Below are 19,453 nucleotides of genomic sequence, written 5' to 3'. Positions count from 1 at the left end.
CAGACACCCCCCCCCCCACACACACACACACAAACAAACATACACCTATGCTCTCATCATGGCCGTCATTCTTCCATCAACTCTTCTACAATAAAAGCCAGGCAGCACTGGAACAGCCTGCAAACACACAGACACTCTTGGTGTTTCACTTGCGTCAGCATCGACTGACTGAGCCATCAATAGGGCGTCAGTTCGTCCTATTGATGGGGGGGTCTGGCTGGGCATGTAGGGGGGGTTTGACCTGTAGGGATGGACTCATGCTTAGAAAACTATTCTTGCAAATATTTCTGTTTTATATGATCAGAGGAAGAGATTTGAGCTTTTGGGGGGACATGAAAAATGATACGAGATTGTGGTGAGGTTATTTTTAATCATTAATCGTTGTGATTTACAATAAAATTGAGGATCATTCATCATTAAGCCGATCATCTGTTTTTCTTTCTCTTTCCTCTGGTCAGATGGTTTTCTGCTTCGCTCATCCTCTTATGGTATTTATCCATTATTAATTAGGGCTGATGAAAGGTCCTTCAAGAGGCAACACTCTCCTTGGGTCTGGGTGCAGTTGTTTTAATGACAACACCCCTGCAGAGCTTCATCTTACTATTCCACACTAGTTTTGGGCAAAAATAGCTGAGTTGTAAAATCATTTGAGCTTTTAAAATATTGTTTTCATTACATCTGCATATCTGTCTATCCAACGCATGCTCCCTCTCTGTCATCCACAACAGCCTTTCTCCCCCTCTCCAGAAGTACATTTAAAGACCATTAAGTGAAACTCAAGCGTTGCTGTCTTCCCCAGACCTGGTCATCAGAATGAACCAAAATTTGAATGAAAAGAAATGAAAATTAAAGAAATTCATGAATGGTACACATTTTAGACATACAGCAAGCATCCCATGGAAGAACATAATAGTTTTATCACTTGGTTTAAATTTGCAATGTTTTGATTAACACATTTATTTACTTAGTTTATTTTATTTTATAGTTTATCATTTTATATAAATTCTACAGGCTTTTCAGCACTTTTTAATTTTTTTTCGCAAACAAGTACCCATTTTATTTTATTGTTGCGTTGAGAAAATATGTCTACGTCCTTATTACTATTAATGTCAACGAACATGACGTTTAAAGAAATTAAATGAGACGGGGATTTTGATGCGCCTAAATGAACTGATGTGTTTCAGGGTGCGGGTTGGTCCTCTGGCCACTAGGGGGCGCTGTAGTCCTTCTGTTAGCTTTACTAAGGCCGTCCACACAAATGCAAAGTGACTTCTCATCTCTGCAGAGCCTCATCCAGTCCTGGAACTATTTCCTAGGAACTTTCTGCTTGTGTTAACGGACCACAGCTTAAAATCAGAGTCTTTTACCACAACTTGAAGTCGGAGAAACAGCTCCTTCAAGTAATTCATTCGCCTTTTACCTCTCCTCTGACTGGCCTTCCATCCTTTCTATCACATTTCACCACCCCCCCCCTTCGTTGCTGTCCATCCTTTCATCTACTCAGTTTTAGTGTCACCATATATCCCCACTGAGCTGATACGCTTCAAAGTTTCGGCCTCTTTGATCAGCACTTTTCCATGTCCTATGTCTAATAGTGTAGTTTGAGTCTAGAGAGCTGTCCCATCCCATCCTCTGTCAGAGTGTAATATGTTCTAGCCTCCCTCACGGACTATTTAGAGAGGAAAGGTGAGAGAACAGAGCACAAAAGCTGGGATATGAGAAATTGCTCCAATAATAAAGTGCAGTGTAGACACACATACATACATTCACACACTCACAGATTTTTTACTGCATCGTTTGTCATCGCTTAAACAAAAAGAGTGCAGCACAGAATTAAGAAGGAAGCATGGTGTGCAGATATTTGGAGGGTTGTTGTGTTAATCCCAGAAAGGGTTTGATGTTTTTGTGGGTGCGGTGCAGCGATGCAGCAGCGATGCAGCAGGTTCAGTGTGTGTGGAGACTTTCTTTACAGCTGAGGGTGTTACAATCCCTTCAGACCCAGTCGGGGGGATCCAGCTTCATGTCCTGATCAGCAGATCAATGGACCGCTCTTCTCCCTGCTGTCTTTCCTTCAGATTGCTGCGAGTAAGAAACAACAGGTTTATTTAAAACCCTTTACTATATATTTTTTCTTTCTCTCTCTTACATCATTAGGAATGAATTGATAACCACCCACCCCCAACCCACCTCCCCTTTGCAGGAACAGACACTGGTGTTGAAACACATCCTGATGTTTTGTTCAGTCAACAGACTGCCTGACCAGTTGTGTGTTTGCAACGATCACACACACACACGCACGCACGCACGCACGCACACACACACACACACACACACACACAGTCTTTCACTCTTTCCATTTCCTTGAACAATCGACTTTCCTTCGTTTAAAAACTAACATTTGGGAATTCTTTAACTAATATTATCGATGTCTAAGCACAAAGTAAAGACCTTTAGCATTTAGCTCTGTCACATTAAGGCATAAAATCATTAAAATGATAAGAGCCAAGTGGTTTGGCAGGATGGAAGAGCTGTTACTCATGTGCCTGCTCCACATCTCCATTATCTTAAAGTACTGTAGTTTCATTTCTACACCTTTTTTCTGGTTTAAGCAATTTCACTAATGATCATTCTCTGCAAAGTTTGAAAAGAAAACCATCAGGGTTATTATTCCACAAAATGTTCTGCATTTAAATCTGTGCACGAGGCAGTTTGATGCTACTGTATATAATCTTCCCTGATAAATCTATCCGTGTTCATTCAGTCCACAGTCTTGAGAAGTGGTTTAATCAGTCAAAAAATAAAGCTCAGCAGCAAAAGTTCACCAAAGAGGACCTAAAAGTCTTAATTATGCACTATTTTTAATTTAAAATTTCCTTGAATCATCACAGTAAACTACAAAATGAACAGAATAAATCCACAAATAAATGGAAACTGTGAACACCCACACTCACAGCTGGGCTGTTGTTGGAAACTCTTAAAAGTCAAGTCATCAGAGCATGAAATTGAAGCAGAAGGAGGCACACATCAGACCAGATACAGGTGATCGATACGATCCGGTTCACAAAGTGGTTAACTTTCAAGAACCGGTGTATAGAACAAATCAAATCCACATGTCACTCTGTGTTTGCATCTCCAGCTCTGTCTCCCTCCCTCTCACAGATGCTGATCTTAGAGCATATGTAGATCATGGCACATGCAAACCAATGCAAACACTCTCATGCAAGTAGACACCATCTGTCTAATTATCTCAGAAAGTTTGCCTCCACACCCACGGCAGGAGGAATCATTATTCAGCGCTCATGATTTATCCCCTCTCTACACGCTCTGTGGATTTCAGCGCTTCTTCCTGTCGAGTGCTGCACTTTGCATCCACTGAGTCTTTACCCATGTGCTGTGACTCCACTATGCATGGGTCGCAGGAATTATTGTAAGAATTTATGTCCAGATAAACATTAATGCGCTGCTTTCACTTGGAGCTTCACGTCCGATGCTTGATCCGGACCTGCAGTTTGAACATCTCAGCTAACGTTCTGTCAAATAAGATACATCTGATGGACGTTTTCTCAGTGATGGGAAAACTACAGGCTCACAGATTCAGTTTCAGTAAGAAACTATTTGTTTTCGTGATTCGATCAAGCTTCCTTTCCACCTATAGCTATCTCCCTCTCACTGGTGTCCGCCTGAATGAAACACCCCCTTTGGTGATTGAATGTAGTCACACTATATCTTGCCTTTGACATCATGTTTCATGTACCGCTGACTGCACAGACCCCTCTTCTCCACGGTAACCAGCACACATAGATTATTTGCTCCTCCAGATGCTGCCTGGATGCCATCTGGCATATTCTTCTTTTCCTGGTGTTATTTTATTGCTGCCTTTTTCCCACACACACAACGCCTCCATACCGTTTCCATAGCAATGCTATTACTGAAATGACCGATTTCTCTCGTTGTTACCACTCTTCAGTATCAAGTGTCCATATCTGGAGACTCTCAGGCAGCCTGAAACGGTGCTCTCTCCATCAAAAAGCTAATTGTGGTTCAGGTAGTGTGGGAGTGTGTGCATTATACGTGGTTGAAAGTGAGAGCAGTCTTATGTCATGCATTCAGGTGCAATTGAGAAAAGTTTTGAGGGGAAAAAAAAAGTTGTGCCTTGTGATTCTGCTGTTACATCAGATCAATTCATATTTACACTGCAGCATCTCCGTTTCATCTGCGCTGTAAAGTTTGGTTTAAACGTGGCTTTTCATTTCTGTCACTCTCTCGGATCGCATTCATACTCACAGCATTGACCTTGGATGATGTAGCGGCAACCCCAGCTCCAGTGGGAGGACATGTTAACTGTGAAACCATCACATAGGGGAGAGATTCAACACTGTGTTCCCCCCACTCCCCCGAAGGAAGCAAAGGAGTGCAAAGTCTTCTAATAAAGACCTCTGTAGTTTGAGCACGGAAAAATATTTCAATTAGAATTTAAGTTTAATGCGGACCTGTCATAAAGTTATGATGCCAGCATGGAGCTGCAGGTAATGATGTGGCCAAACCTTTCACAGGATAGCTTTTCAGCTGAAGAGGCCAGAATAAAAAGATTATATAAGGATGCATTTGATTGATTACAGAATGAAAAGCTGTGATATTTAGAGTCACGCAGCATTAGTAAATGTATCTATGTCGATGTCGAAGGTGAATCTAAAATAAGACTGTACTCAGATCAGGGGGGCGGAGGTGATTGGCTCCAATGATGGAGGTGGTGACACTTTAACCCTTCATACCTTCACCAGCTGTCTGACAAGCTGTAATCTAATGCTCCTCTGAGAACAATGACATCAAGTAAATGGATGCACATAGGATTACGGCTCAGGGGTGACCTGTGTGTGTTCCCATGTGTGTGTGTGTGTATGTTTGTGTGTAGGTCAACGGGTCATGCAGAGTTTGTGTCGTTAAGCTTGTTTCTGTTTATTATTATCAGATGTATTGCAAGAGATGCACTAAAATGGTTTCCTTCTGTGATTCCACCCCTCCGGATGGAAAAGCATCTTCACCATCATGATTCTTATTTTGAAAATTTTATTGTCATTTTGTGCTCTGCTTCCACATTACTCTGTCTCTGCTTCGTCTGGGGTTTCAGCTCTTTTAGCATCCCCGTCTGTGCTTTTTGTCTCATGTTAGCTCTTCATTGCTTCTTTTCCTTTCAGCTTCTTTCTCCGTTTTCCTCCACAGTGATTGTCTGAATATTTCAACCTGCCTGTGGTCGTCACCTTTTCCCTGTTCCTTTGTCTCCTGGTGTTTTTAGTCTGCATTACGAACTGCTTCCTGATTTAAACCCCTACCCTGGTTTTTAGACACTATATCTGTAGAAATTTATTATACTGTACCTATTGTTTCTTTATTTGGATCATCCATTCCTGAACAGAAAGTACAGTTTGAGTTTTTATTTTTGAGGCAACAAATTGTTAAAGTAAAATCTGGTCGGCTCCAGTCCGCCTTGCCTCCAAGCAAAATTAGCCAATCAGAGTTAGTCATGACAAGAGAAATGAAGATGTATAGATGTACAGTACCGGTATATCATTTAACTTTGTAAATTTTTTTGTTTGTAAATATGACTTCAACATGTATTTGTCTCAAACGCATCACCTAACAACATCACAGCCGTCCTCTATTGGCTATTAAAATGAGAACCTTGCAACGATTAAACATTAAAGGGGAAAACAATTATAAGGCTTATAAATAGCAATTAAAAACCCCAGCGATTGTTCATTAAGTCCACATTGCGATCCATCTCCGCTCCTCTGAAGACATGAGGCGATGGAGGAGGGGGTCAGACATTCTCATTGAGACCCACTACATGTGCACCTTCAAGGGAGACCTGTGATTGACACAAGGAGGACCTCGGGGCTGAGACTCATTCCAGTGATGTGTTCACGACCGTTGTGTCCTTGACCCGACATCTCCCCAGCTTCTGTGTAAATCTCTTAATTCACACGAAAAAACGAATGCAGGATTATGTTCCCAGGAGGGATTTTTGACATTCAGTCATTGAGAGCTCATGCAGAGGAAATAAAATCACAGTGACAAATTGATCTGTAATGAAGAGATATGCTGATGCATGCAGTATAAACATGAATACAGTATACAGTAACATGTGAGCTGCTTGTTTACTTCATTTAGCCTTGAGCACAGAATGCGCTTGCAGCCTTGAGGGTATAACTGTCTTTGCATCGGGAGCGAGGTCACTGCGGTCCCAGGCATGAAATTGAAATGCTGCGATTATGGATTTTAATGGATGGGATTGACTACTGAAGCATTCATGCTCGAACTCTTTCTTTGCATATCTTTTGTTTGACCTGCGGCCTACCATGGATGGAAGAACCCAGAAAGATTTGGTGATGGAGCACTTTCACAAGCCCGAATTATTCGAGAGCTTTTATTTTATTGGGTTTTCTCTGTTGACTTACTTTGAGCTATACTTTAATCACACAATGGGAGATCGTATGAAAATACATTTTAATTCCTTTAAATAAAAACACTACTCAGAAGTCAAGCATCCATCTGTTGAGGATCGCTTAGTCTGTTCCCTGTGAACCCAATAAACAGCCTTCATGCTATAATTTTTTAAAATCAGGAATAAGATTTTCTGGAAATTGCGACTGATATTCTGAGAAATTGTTTTTTTGCTTCATTTTGAGAAGCTAATCCCTGGAAGCTCAGGGGATCTTAATCCATCCTCTGATTTAGCCTTCAGAATCCACCAGGGACGACGCTTTTCAGTCGCTCATTTTAGTCAAGAACAGCATCACTTGTATGAGAAAATACTCTGAAAAGACGGTATGTTCAAGAGACAATAACTCAGGTCGTCATGGTAATTTGTGGGTGAGTCAAGAAGGAAGTCGGGTGACTTTGTTTTAAAGAATGATGTTAACCCAGGAGAAGGCAGCCTTTGTCATTTTAACAACAATCAAGCCCTGACTTAATTCTACAGATATAATTATTTTCTTAACATTTTGTGGCTGCTTATTTGCAAGAAAAGATGAAGCGGGAGCATTTTGATTTTTGTTCAATGTTTTGGTTTGGTTGCACATGCATGTATCAAACTACCCTGAAGTTACTGCCTTGCTTTCTGCACATTTCATATAAAGTAGGTTTTCCAGCCTAGTTCCAGCACCTGCAGAAGCTTATTAAAGGATCTGACTCTCCAAGGGGAGAAAGCCTGGAGATTAAAATAAGTTCCTGAACAGTAAACAAGCTCTAACCCCGTTAAGGGACATGCTCACCTTTTTTATGTTACCTTAGCGGTGCATTCTTTTCCTGCTTTGCTTACCGTACGGTTTGGATGGGAATCTGATGATGCAAACAAACTGTTCCACCTCATGCATAGGCGAGATGAAGAGTAGTAAAAAGGATGTCACTGCATTCCAGGTAGTTTCTCTTTTCAACAATCTAATCCCCCCAGACATGAGTCTTCTCATTCCTCTTGAAGCTGACTGGGAACCAAATTTGCTCCCCTTTCCTTACTTAAAGGACACATGCAAAAACTTCCAGCATCGAGTGACTGGTGTGCATGCTAATCAGCCTGTTGCGCCAACCTCAGCACATGCTGCCAACGGTGAACAGCTGAAAGGTTTGGAGGCAGAACTTGTGCCTGTATTTCTTGGAGGACTTCACAGTATATTGATGTCGTATTGACCCACGTGCCATGTCAAATAATGGCTTGTAGTCAGATGCATCACACAGCAACTTTTTCACTTAAAACACTTGTAAGACATTGATTTTGCAGGATTTGACTTCTAGAAAAGTCTGTTTCAGGCTGTTACAATCCTGCAGAATGTGACTGATATGAGACTAAATGGCCGTAACATAAACCAAAAACCCAGAAAATAATCAAACAGGAACTCGAGCAGCTGAAATGTGAATAAGTGGAGCAAGCACATAAGACTTTTCAGTTGCAACTGGTGATTTTATATATATTTAAGACAAGACTGGAACACAATCAGTGAGACTGCCAAACTAAAAATTATGTTGCATGGTCTAGGGTAATGATGTTAAAATTAAGTAAATAATCTAGAACACAAACTAAACAATGTAGGTAACTAAACAATAAATACCCTGCCTACCTACTCTACCAAGACAGTCAGAAACTGACCAAAAATACAATAGAAAGACAACATCCTCCTAACTGGTGTTTCTAGACAAAGGACAACTAAGGGTGGTATGTATAGAGGCCTCCGTCTAGTTAACCCTGGGCCATGGACAGAATATACAATAACTAACAAAGAATACTAAACTAAAATGGCAGTTACCACACAAAACATGGAGCAGAGATAGGGTGAGATGGAGAGCTGAGAGATGAGCTAGAGATTCTGAGAGATGAGACAGAGATTCTAGATGTAGCTATCTTGTCTGAACAGCAAACAAAAGACTTATATAGGGTGTGTTTGGGGTGAGGTATGCAATTTCAGGTAATTGTGGTAACTAGCTGCAGGTGGAGTGATCAGCAGTAGACACAAAATACACATGTAGGCATACGTAACACAGGCGTTTATGGTCTTACAAGTGGATTCAGAATGTACTTTTAACTGCAAATGGTAGATCAAAATTGTTTGGTGGTAAACAAACCTGATATTTTTCAATCTATCCATGAGCAAATACATGCAGACATGTTTGTATGAACCAAACTTTAGTACTGGACAAACATTAAGACGACGTTAGACTCCTGTTGTCACCCTATCTTTAGGACATGAATGCATTAAGCGGACATGAGCACAGACCACCAAACATTTTCTTGAGTACAAAACCCTCACATTCCCAACATTCTGACGCTAAAACTGCATGTTTTTGCATTCTCGTGAGAACGAGGGATCTGCGTCTGTCTCAGCCACACATTCTCATGATCCAGAGGGAGCATGAAAAGCTTGCAGAGAAAATGCCAGCAGAATATGGTACAAACAATAACATTTTGGTTGCAGCTTGAGCACACATCAATGTGTAAGTGTGGAAGAATGCCCAATGCGGATTGGGGTAGGGGCGAAGTGAGTTCCCATGAAAAACAGCATCATGATGTTGCTTTAAATCAACATTGTGTGTGTATTTTCATTGGCACACTTTTCACACATCATGCATTGTTCAGGTAAACAGACATCTAACCTCCTAGGGTCAGAAAATGAACTGTTTGAAGGACAATAAAACAACATGAGTAAAAGCACGATTTGGACACACACCAACGGTATGAGGCACCAGTTACCTGCTTTAGAAGAACTCCTGCTGAGCTACAATCACACGTAACATGTGGCACATGTGAGGATTTCATTATGGAGTGTGTGGGCATTTACTTACAAAGCTCATGATCCTGCTTTAAGTAGAACACACACACACACACACACACACACACACACACACACAGGTGCAAAAGTAGGACACTGTCACGCGTTACGCTCCGAGTTAGGAGTGTGTCATCACTTGGTGCTTGTGGGGTATCTGCTGGGGAGACAAAAACAAAGCTGATGATAATTTTAAAAATAAATGATGAAAAAAGCTTAAAATACCTGCAACCTGACAAAGGGATGGTTACACAGCAATCCAGACGAAATCAGCAGCTTGTCGGTCAGTCAGTCAGTTTTTAAGTCTCACAGACACCTACTGTGGTCATCATGTTACTGGAAGAGTGTTACTCCCAGACTGGAACCAGTATGACTGAAGACAACATTAATCCTAACCTACACCTTCACTCTAAAAGGCCTTAAGCAGTTGAAGCCTAACTGTGAGTGACACACACACACACACACACACACACACACACACACACACACACACACACACACACACACATGCACACACGTGACCTATCATATCATTAATCTTTCTTTCAGACTCACATCCTTGTCATGATGGACACTTCAGTGACCTTTAAGTGCTGAATCATGATTAATGATCTGTAACTTCTGATCCTCCCACTATAGGGAGGCGCAGAGCTCTGTTCCAACTGTTCAACATACAGTTGGAACATCAGACGTTAAAGACTCTGATTTGCTTAACTGAGTTTTAAATAACGGTTTGTGAAAGACCGATTCCCAAAAAAGATACAGCAACAAGACTCCTCCCGACGGATACCATCAGCTCCGGAGCTGCTGGAAAACTTCTATTAAACACGAATGCATGTATTGATCACAGCTGGACTGCAGCCTCCTTTACTGAGTATCGAAGCATCAAAGGCGTGGAGTTTCAGATAATTTAATAAACCCTGACACGGCGTGTTTTCATATGCAGGCTGGTCCTGCTTGTGCGAGCATTTTTCCAGTCTTATATGGGGAGCATTGATCAGAGACAATGCATCTGTCACAATTATTTCAGTTATCATTGATTGTGTGCGCTTGAGACTTTCTGGTAAATGGAAAACAGAACAAGTAGTTCACTTTTAATTGGAATTTTAAATCTTCATTCAAAAAGCAGGATGACATTTAATGTTCAAACCGTAATGCCCTGTTTGAATTTGAAACACTAGTATTGAACGTCATCCTGATTGGACGCTGTAGCTTCTGAGGTGAATTCTGTGGCTTTTTACGCTTTAAATGGCGTAGCAGCAAACAAAGCCACTGCCTTCCTCCACAAAGGCATTAAAACTATGGCTTTGCCCGCTAGCTTGCCACCAAGTGAGACACCAGATGCACCATAGATGAGAAGAACGACATTAACTTCGCCTGGCTGCCTGGCATTTGCCACGCTCAGCCTCCATCTCTCCGCAATTTTGCAAATAAGCCAGTGCTGATAAGATCCTAAAGATTTCTGCGCTATAAGGATTAGGGATCCTTTCACAGCAAAACAAACTTCATTCAGCCACTGTATTGTTTGGACAGTGATGGATGGAGACTCATGTGTTGCCGGCACAAGGACTGGTCCAACCCCAGTCGTGTTTCACTCAGCGCCTTCCATCGTCTTCATTAGACGGAAGAGGATTTAGGCCAGCTCCAATTCCATGTGTGGAATTGGGTGTGAATTCTGCTGTTACCCCAAAGGTGGAGCGAGGGATCGATGCGGAACGAGCCGCTGTAGATCGGCTTTTCCATTAGGTGTGAGATTGATTCAATGGTGGCTCTGTATGTCCTCCCAGTAAGGAGGGCATGATGGAACAGTAGGGGCAGAGAAAAGAAGAAAACGTAATTTTTAAGGGAAAGGAATTGGATTCAAAATAAACTTCTGAAATTTCTGAGCCCCTCCTTAAAACAAACACTATTTTCATTTCGATGTTCACCATGTGTAGAAATCTATTCTGCATGTAAATGAAAGTACTTGAAGCTGAGGAGTTCGGATGAGCCCATATTAAGCGGGATTACCCAGCGGGCCTCTGTGCCATTGAAAATCCAATCAGAAAATACGGTCTTTAAAATAATAGACTGGATACGAATCGGTGGCAGTCGGACCAAGCAATTACCTCAAGAGGAAGCTCAGGCACCGGTTTCTATCTCCTCCTTTTAGCAATTCTGAAGCTCCATTTAGACAAGATCAGTTTAGCTGGAGGAGCCTCGATAAGGAATTAATCACAATGTGTTTTCCTGTTTTGTGCAGACGAGTCTGAAGGGATGGGTACAAACTGTCTAAAGCACTCTAGTTCACTACTATGAGAATTAGAGAAAACAACTGCTAAGAGGCCGGAATCCCAATCAGTCAATCAATCAATCAATCAATCAATCAATCAATCAATCCTATCTTGTCTGACTCTTTTCAGCAAGATGGTAATTTTAAACTGTCCCAAAGTTCTGAAAGCATTGAAAACCTGCTCTGAGTCTACTATTAGTTACCAAAGATCCAATTAGTCCACTCCCTTCTAAGTCTGGGGTCACTAAATCTAAGACCCAGACCCTGAAATCCTTTGCCTTCTTGATGACAAATGTTAGGCCTATCTTGTCTGGATTTCTGCTTTGTGGCTTTGTGGTGACGTCCCCTACTAGATAGTTGGCATGCTAGCATTTTCCATGTAGCACTACACAGAAAGCACAGCTGCTGTTGATGGTGTCCTTAGGAACAAAAGCACTGGACGATTCAAAACTTGAGCAGATAGCACTACTTGATTAAAAGCTACAGGATTATTATTATTATGCATTGTAGATCTCTTGCACATGTGCACCCAATTTCATGACAATCTTTGGCAAAGCTGGTGAAATATTTCATAACAAACCTCAAATGTCCACCTTGGGAAGAGATGGCCGCATCGCCAGAGTCGTTGGAGTTAATCTTGGACGTTCTCATGGACGGTATTTCATTTTTATAGTTCTGTTCTGGGGAATGGTGTCGTAAAAAGTATTGTTTCTGGACAGAAGGGTATCGTGTCAGCACTTCCAAGCATGAACTGGACCTGTTCTGTGTGCTGACGATCAATGAAACCACGTGTTCCTCGTGCAAGTTGGTTTGAAAACCCGACTGAAAGCAGACGGGTTAGCAGGACATTGAAAATCATGTTCGCCGCCTTGACGACTGTTGATACAGGTTGTGTGTGTGTGTGTGTGTGTGTGTGTGTGTGTGGGTGTCAACATTTATCATCTGCAACAGCTTGCAATGGAGGTGATCCCACAAGCAAACAAATAAACAAACAAACCCAATACACATACATATTTAGAATATGTATGTTGAATGGGTTTCGGACACACACACACACACACACACACACACACACACACACACACACACACACACACACACACACACACACACACACACACACACACACACAGACAGCTATAGGGTCCCCATAGTGAATTGCTCCGTTTACCTCTCTGTGACCGCCCCGGTTGAATTGAAACGCACACCATGGTGTTTGTGCACAAACACATTTCCGTGTAAACAGACATACATATCATATGCACAATCCCAAACAAAGACGTGTTAATTCCCTCTCTTGTCAGCTTTGTTACGCCACAGCCTGCTGGTTTTTATCCCCCCATCCATCCTCGTGTTGTTTTTACTTGTAACTGCCTATAGTTTTTTTATGTGCAGCAGGGAAAAGATTCTTTTTGCTGAATACGTTTCTGACCCACACGTGCTGTATAATTATGAAATGTCTGCACAGAAAAATGGAAATTTGGCCCAAGTACAGAACTTACAATACTGTATATAAATAAAGTGCGCCCTTGCGCATTCGCGCATCAACGTAGACAGTCACGTGATACGCACATTCTATTGGCTGACGGCACCCGGAAGTGCGCTCCGTTCCGTGAGTCTCGGACTTACGAGAGACAAAAGTGCATTAAACGGTCAATAAGAGTGTGGGAAAAGGTAATACAGGTAGAAGGTGGTTTAATATCAGTATGGGGAGGGTTCATAAACGTTTAAATTACCGTAAATAATAAGATAAATACTTTGTCGCTCTATCGCAGAATTCATTAATCGTGTGTGGTTCCTGGAAGGCATTAACCGCGAAGAATGAGGGCGCAATGTATTTAAATATACAGTAAATACAGATTGTTAAAAAGAATCATAAAGGTGGGGTAATTGTTACAGGGTTTATCTCATTGAAGTAATTGTTCATTGTTCATCTTCATTGTTGTGAAGGTTCAGACACAAAAACAAGTTAAAGAAGATGAGAGGTTGAGATGGAAAAAGATAGAGAGAGACAGAAAGAGAGTGGAGAGAGGAAGTGGTCTGGTGAACCACATGCATCTCACTCCCCTGAAGGTGTGCTGGTGGTGAAGCGGACACCCTGCTGAAAAACCTCAAAAAATACTGAATGGAGGCATTGTGAAAATATGCGATATGCAACAAATATCAGAGAGAAAGGGGGATGTGAAAAGGAGAAGAGAGAAAGGGGTGAAAACTGGGGCACAAGCAAATAAGTGACTCAAATTAACATCAGCAGGCAGAAGCAAGGGAGCGCTGAAGAGGAACCGGGAGAAGAACGGAGGCGCAGAAGTGAGAAAATGGGAAAAAGTGGCAATGGTTTAAGTGTAATTACGCACCCTGGCAGGTCCTGAGAGTGACTCCCCCTTCTTTTTTCATCCCTCCTCTCAATCCCCGTCTCCCTTCTTCACCCTCCTCTCCTCCTCTCTCTCTCAAGCCATCGCTCTCTCCCTCGCTCAGACTCTCGACACGCAGTCAGACCAGAGAGAGCGCAGCGCTTGGGTCGCAGCTCCATCTCTCCGTGTTGTTCTCCGGCATTCCTCTGAACTCCCTCCAGCTCCTCCTGAATGTCATTCTGTAGCTGACTCCTGCTCAGAATATTCCCCAAGATAGGAGAACGAGAGGTAGGAGGCAGGAAAAGGGGGCAGGCAACAGGGGCTGAAATTGGGGAACCCGCAAAGAATTGAGGAGTCTTTTCTTCTTTTCAGGCTTTTTGATGATTGTCCCTCTACCAGGAAGGACTTAAATGGAAGTCTTGCTTCCAGCTTTCGCAGCTTGATTTTTGCCTCACAGAGCAAAATGACACAAATGGAGACACAGCTTTTAGAAGTCAGCGACTGAAGACTCAATCCATTTCCTTGGAAAAGAGAAAAAGCGCTGCAGAAGGTAACAGGAGACCTTGAACGCAGACTTGCAAGAAAAGGACGCTGAATCAAGAGATTTGAAATCCCTTGTGGGTCTCGGTTTCCACTGCTTCTGTCCCACCTGCACTTTTGCCTCTTCATCTCGGGCTTTGCTCCCCTCGCCTGAACTGCAACCATGCAGGTGTCCATAGCCTGCACGGACCACAACCTCAAAAGGGGGAACGGGGAACACAGCAAGCAGAGCGCCACCAGCCCCAACGTGGTCAACCAAGCCAGGGCGAAGTTCCGCACCGTGGCCATCATTGCTCGCAGCTTTGGCTCTTTCACTCCACGACACATTTCACTCAAGGAGTCGACAGGGAAACACACTGGCATGAAGTACAGGTGTGTGCATCAGACTTTGGGATGGGTGTGTGTGCAATTTGAAGGGTTTAGCTACTTTTTGAAAAAATGCTGATGTTTGTGTTGTAGACTGTTCTCTCTGTGCTGCTCCTGTTTCTATATTTTCTTATTCGCTCAGCTGCTCTATGTTCATTATTCTTTTATTATACTTCTTAATTTTTAATCAGAATTTTGTCCACACTTTTATTTTCAATTCTTCCTCTACTGTGTGATTCTTTTACAACCATCAGGGGTGAAAGTTCATAACACTAAGAAACCATAGTCTAACAATGCATTGATTATGGCACATATTGACATCAGAGTACCGCTGTATTGATTTCCAAACACTAGAAAATTATATCCCACAATTAGTTATGTTAAATTTGTTAAGTAGAGCTTTAAAGAACCATTTCATTCAGCCTTTATAAGAAAATGCCTTGTTGAAGAACTGAATTCCCTCTTTCTGACTTAAGATGGGTTTTAATCTTGGGACATTTTCATAAAACCTGCCTGCAGCCTGTTTTGGGTAATCTTGTGTTCCACATTTTATCCTCCAGATTTAGCGAACCATACAGCAGCTGTTTGCTGACTCTGGACATCACAAGCAAATCACAAAAAGAAAAAAACATTGTTAGCTCATAGCCTTGTGGTTTGGTGTCTCATTCTGGCTAGGAGGTTGCTGACCTTTCCCCAATCACATTCCTTCTTCCTCCGATGTACTACTCTTTGTCAGTTCCTCCCATCTCCTGTCTCCAAATGTCTCTCATGCTCAGTAGTTCACAAACCTTTGAATGAAAGCGATCTCTCTCTCGCTCTCTCTTTTTGCCTCTATCTCTCTCACTGTGGTTCAGTGAGACAGCTCTGCAGTGTGGGCAGAATGTCTGAGTTGGATTTGACCTCAGCAGGGCTGCTGCTGCTCGGTTGACTTGTGTGTTTGACTCTGGTAGCCTCAGGCTGGGAGTCTTACGTAAAACATGGTGCCATTAGTTTTTTTCTGAGCTCCTGGGATCACTTCGGAACCAGACGGTTTTTATGTCTGGATAGGGAAGAGATGGTGACGAGCAGAGGGTAACACATTTAACACATTTGATAGTGATAATTTTCTCTTGAATTAAGATGCTCTCCATGCTGTCAAATAGGATGTATCAGATCTCATCTGGGTATGTTGAGTACATCTCTAGGTAATTTCAGGACTTATTATGAGCAACAGATATCAGAAAATTTATAAATTTATGCAGACTTTTCTCTTTTTGAAAAAATGCTTACTGAAGACTTTTTCCTTTGCATACCTAGATCTCACTCATTCAATTTTAATTTCCTTATCAGGGGTTGTCATGCAGCTTCATCCTTTCAATATAATTCCCAACAGAGTCATGAGCCACCGCCACCACCACCACATGTCTGAGCTGAGGGGGATTTTGTTTCTGCTGCTCAGGGCAGATTCCCTTCTGTCACATTTTCCCTGAGGAGACTGACATCTTTCTGACAGATTAATTATCACATGCCATCTACTGTAATAAACAATAATTGTTGTCTCTCCTAATCAATTAATATATGATGAAAAGTCAAAATTGCAAGATTTAAAAAAAAGAAGTTTTAAACAGCAGCTACTAATACCGTGTCAAAATTGCAGAAGCATGATGCAGAAGCATCATCTTACTGATTTTTTTTTCTCCAATGTTGCTTCTTGCTGAGCCTTCTACTGCTACACTTTAGTGTTGATGTCTGATGGAGAAACAAAGGAAGGAGATTTCAAATAAATGTAACAAAAGCATGATTTAGAACACTTTGAGCTGGAATAACTGCATGCTCAGGGAGAATTCAAAATAACTGTGGACGTCATCTGAGTGCATTACATTTTAAATTGGTTGATTCGTCAGCTTGACTGGTACTGAATACTGACAGACCGGTCTGAAAAGGTACAGGTCAGACAGGCCTGGTGTCAACAGCCAAGAGCTGTGGGCAAAGAAAGGACCAGATACAGCAGATAATATGTCATCAATAAATCTGTCAGATATTATCTGACGCTCAGATGCTTCAGGATCTTGTTATAGATTGACAATTTCAGGAAAGAAAGAGTCCATATTCCTTGAAACCTAATGGTGGTGGCGGCCGATGATTCTGCTGGGACTGGTAAGGCTGATGAAATTATGAAAATTGTAGATGTATAAAATCTGTTGATTACTTAATTGTTTGAAAATTGCATTAAAAAGTTGGAGTGCACGCACGCACGCACGCACACACACACACTCACACACACACACACACACACACACACACACACACACACACACACACACACACACACACACAGCCTCTATATATATCTATAGGATGTCAAACGTATACCAGTGTGGTCGTCCTGTCAGATTGTCATTAAAAGTTTAGTAGGCAGAGGATGATGAAAACGCTGCTGACAGGAGGAGGAGGCAGGACGACAGACTCGGTACGGGAACAATGAGAGAAACTCTGAGATAAGAGGAGGGGGATGGAAACAAAAACAGAAGATGAGAGACGATATCAGTGTGTGTTTGTGCGTGCTAATCATTCAAAGCTGCATTGTCTTCCCCTGACAGTATTGCTTTGTTTTTTTTTACAGTATGGGATGAGATAGACAGACTCTACCCCCTCCTTCCTGTCCACCTCTCTCTCTCTCTCTCTCTCTCTCTCTCTCTCTCCCTCTCTCTCTCTCTCTCTCTCTCTCTCTCTCTCTCTCTCTCTCTCTCTCTCTCTCTCTCTCTCTCATTCTATTTCTTTCTGTTTCAAGAGGTGAAACCAGGGTCGTACACTCCATCTGCTCTGCATGTCAGGTGAATATGTGTGACTGTGTGTGTGTGTGTGTGTGTGTTTCACTTGGTTTTTGTGGGGGCTTTTGACTACATAACACATGCACACACACACATGCACACACACAGCCCATGAAGGGTTTTGTTGTTATTTACACCGACAAACATAAACCTTTATTTAGCTTCACATGTTAGACAACAGATGTGTGAACGTGTCTCGTGGCTGACAGAAAAGATGACAAATGACTTTAAGGATGTGTGATCACACCTGATAAAATAGAGGAAACACAAGCAACAAGCTCTTCTTCTGAGGAAGATGAAAATGTAGTAATGGATTTTTAGGTGCTTCAAGTCCCCTCTCTGTCGTCCTGATTTTATCCCCCACCACTGATCCTGTAATCAAGCGACACCTTCTGATGTCAACCAACTTTACACATTTCTAAAACTTTTCCCAAAGTTCACATACATTTTAATACTTTGGATTTGACCTTACTTTTTGTGTGGTTTCCAAGAAAACATGATTGTTGAGGTAAATCTGAAGGTTTGTTATCATGTCAAGACTATCAAACTATTCATTGTAACCTTTTTACACCATTTTGCCTTTTTGATAGCTCTAGTTCTATAGCAATTTTAATTGTTTGGTTCTCATAGAAACATTTTCTTTCACCAAGCTATTCATATAAATTAACCACGATAAGGATTCCAGCCTTTTATTATGTTAATTTTTGCAAAAATCTAGGTTGAGTTTTCCTTGGAAAGATATTTCTAAGGTGATTCTGCAGGTTGTTCGTCTTGTCCTCTGCATCTCCAGCTTCTGTCTCACACTGATTCATGTGTTTTACACTTTAAGGGACGCTGAGGACGAATAAGTGCATCAACATGTTTAGAATAGTTTTCTTCGTGACTTCTCCAGTGATGTAATGGATTGTTAAGGTGTCCTATAGTGAGCTGGACCGAGGCGTTTAAATATTAATAAGGTGGGACCACAGCAGAACAGTGGAGTAGGAGCAGGCTTGGCTCATGTATAATGGGTGTTGGATGCATCACTGTACATAGAAAGATAAGACGCTCAAATGTGGTGAGTTTATGTGCCCACACTTTGCATTTAATTCTGGCCGTCCGGCAGAAACAAAAGGTTTGGAAAGCTGTTGAGAAAACACAGCGTCTCCTCCTGCCACTGTGGCGCTCTGGCGGAGAGAACTCATTCGATTCAAAATGATTTCCTTTACTTTGAGTCTGTAAACAACATTTGCATTACTCTGTTGGTTAGATGGACCCACAGGAGCTGGGATAGATTTCTGTATATCTGATCACAGATTTTGTATGACATGTGATGATCTGATTGTTGCACAAGGTTTGCATTCATGTATAACGAACCACCACAGAGCATCATAGTGTGTTGAGATAACAAGCTCTGCGTCAGGCGTCAGGCACAGCTGAATTAGAATGAGATTCTCATGTTCTTATGACCTTTCACCTCCCAAATGAAGTATGAAAAGGTAACAGAATGTCTGGGCAGAGGAAAATTTGAGTTTTGCTGCTCTCAAAAAGATCACAAAGATGACACTGGAAGTGAAATGGGGACCATTGGAGGATTATTTGAGCAAGAATTCATAGCGAAATACCTCACTCAAATGAAATCTCAAAATTTCACTTTGAATCTAAACCTCCCAGAACTAAATCTAAATCCTGATTGGGTGTGGACAGAAGCACTTGAATACGTTTCTTAAAGCATCTGAACATTGCTGATACTCGACTCACATACACAGATAGACTGCACTGAAATGCTCATTTGAATCCCATTTAACACCTATTTATCAG

General features: G+C 41.8%; 1 protein-coding gene across 3 annotated transcripts in view; it reads left to right on the top strand.

Moving 5' to 3' along the window:
- The window catches only part of kcnab1a (potassium voltage-gated channel subfamily A regulatory beta subunit 1a), a 63,158-nt gene that overhangs the window by 6,567 nt on the left and 37,138 nt on the right, over positions 1–19,453 (top strand). Inside the window, exon 1 of one of the 3 annotated variants that reach the window (XM_068317497.1) lies at positions 14,633–14,849. The exons of the other annotated variants lie outside the window; for them this stretch is intronic. Within the exon in view, the coding sequence (XP_068173598.1) occupies positions 14,641–14,849 (209 nt within the window). The 5' untranslated portion in view covers positions 14,633–14,640. Of the gene's footprint in view, positions 1–14,632; positions 14,850–19,453 lie in introns of those variants that run through there. 3 annotated transcript variants of the gene reach the window in all.

Source organism: Antennarius striatus, chromosome 6 (assembly GCF_040054535.1).
Source record: "Antennarius striatus isolate MH-2024 chromosome 6, ASM4005453v1, whole genome shotgun sequence".
NCBI lineage: Eukaryota > Metazoa > Chordata > Actinopteri > Lophiiformes > Antennariidae > Antennarius > Antennarius striatus.
This window is presented reverse-complemented; position numbering and strand designations above follow the sequence as displayed.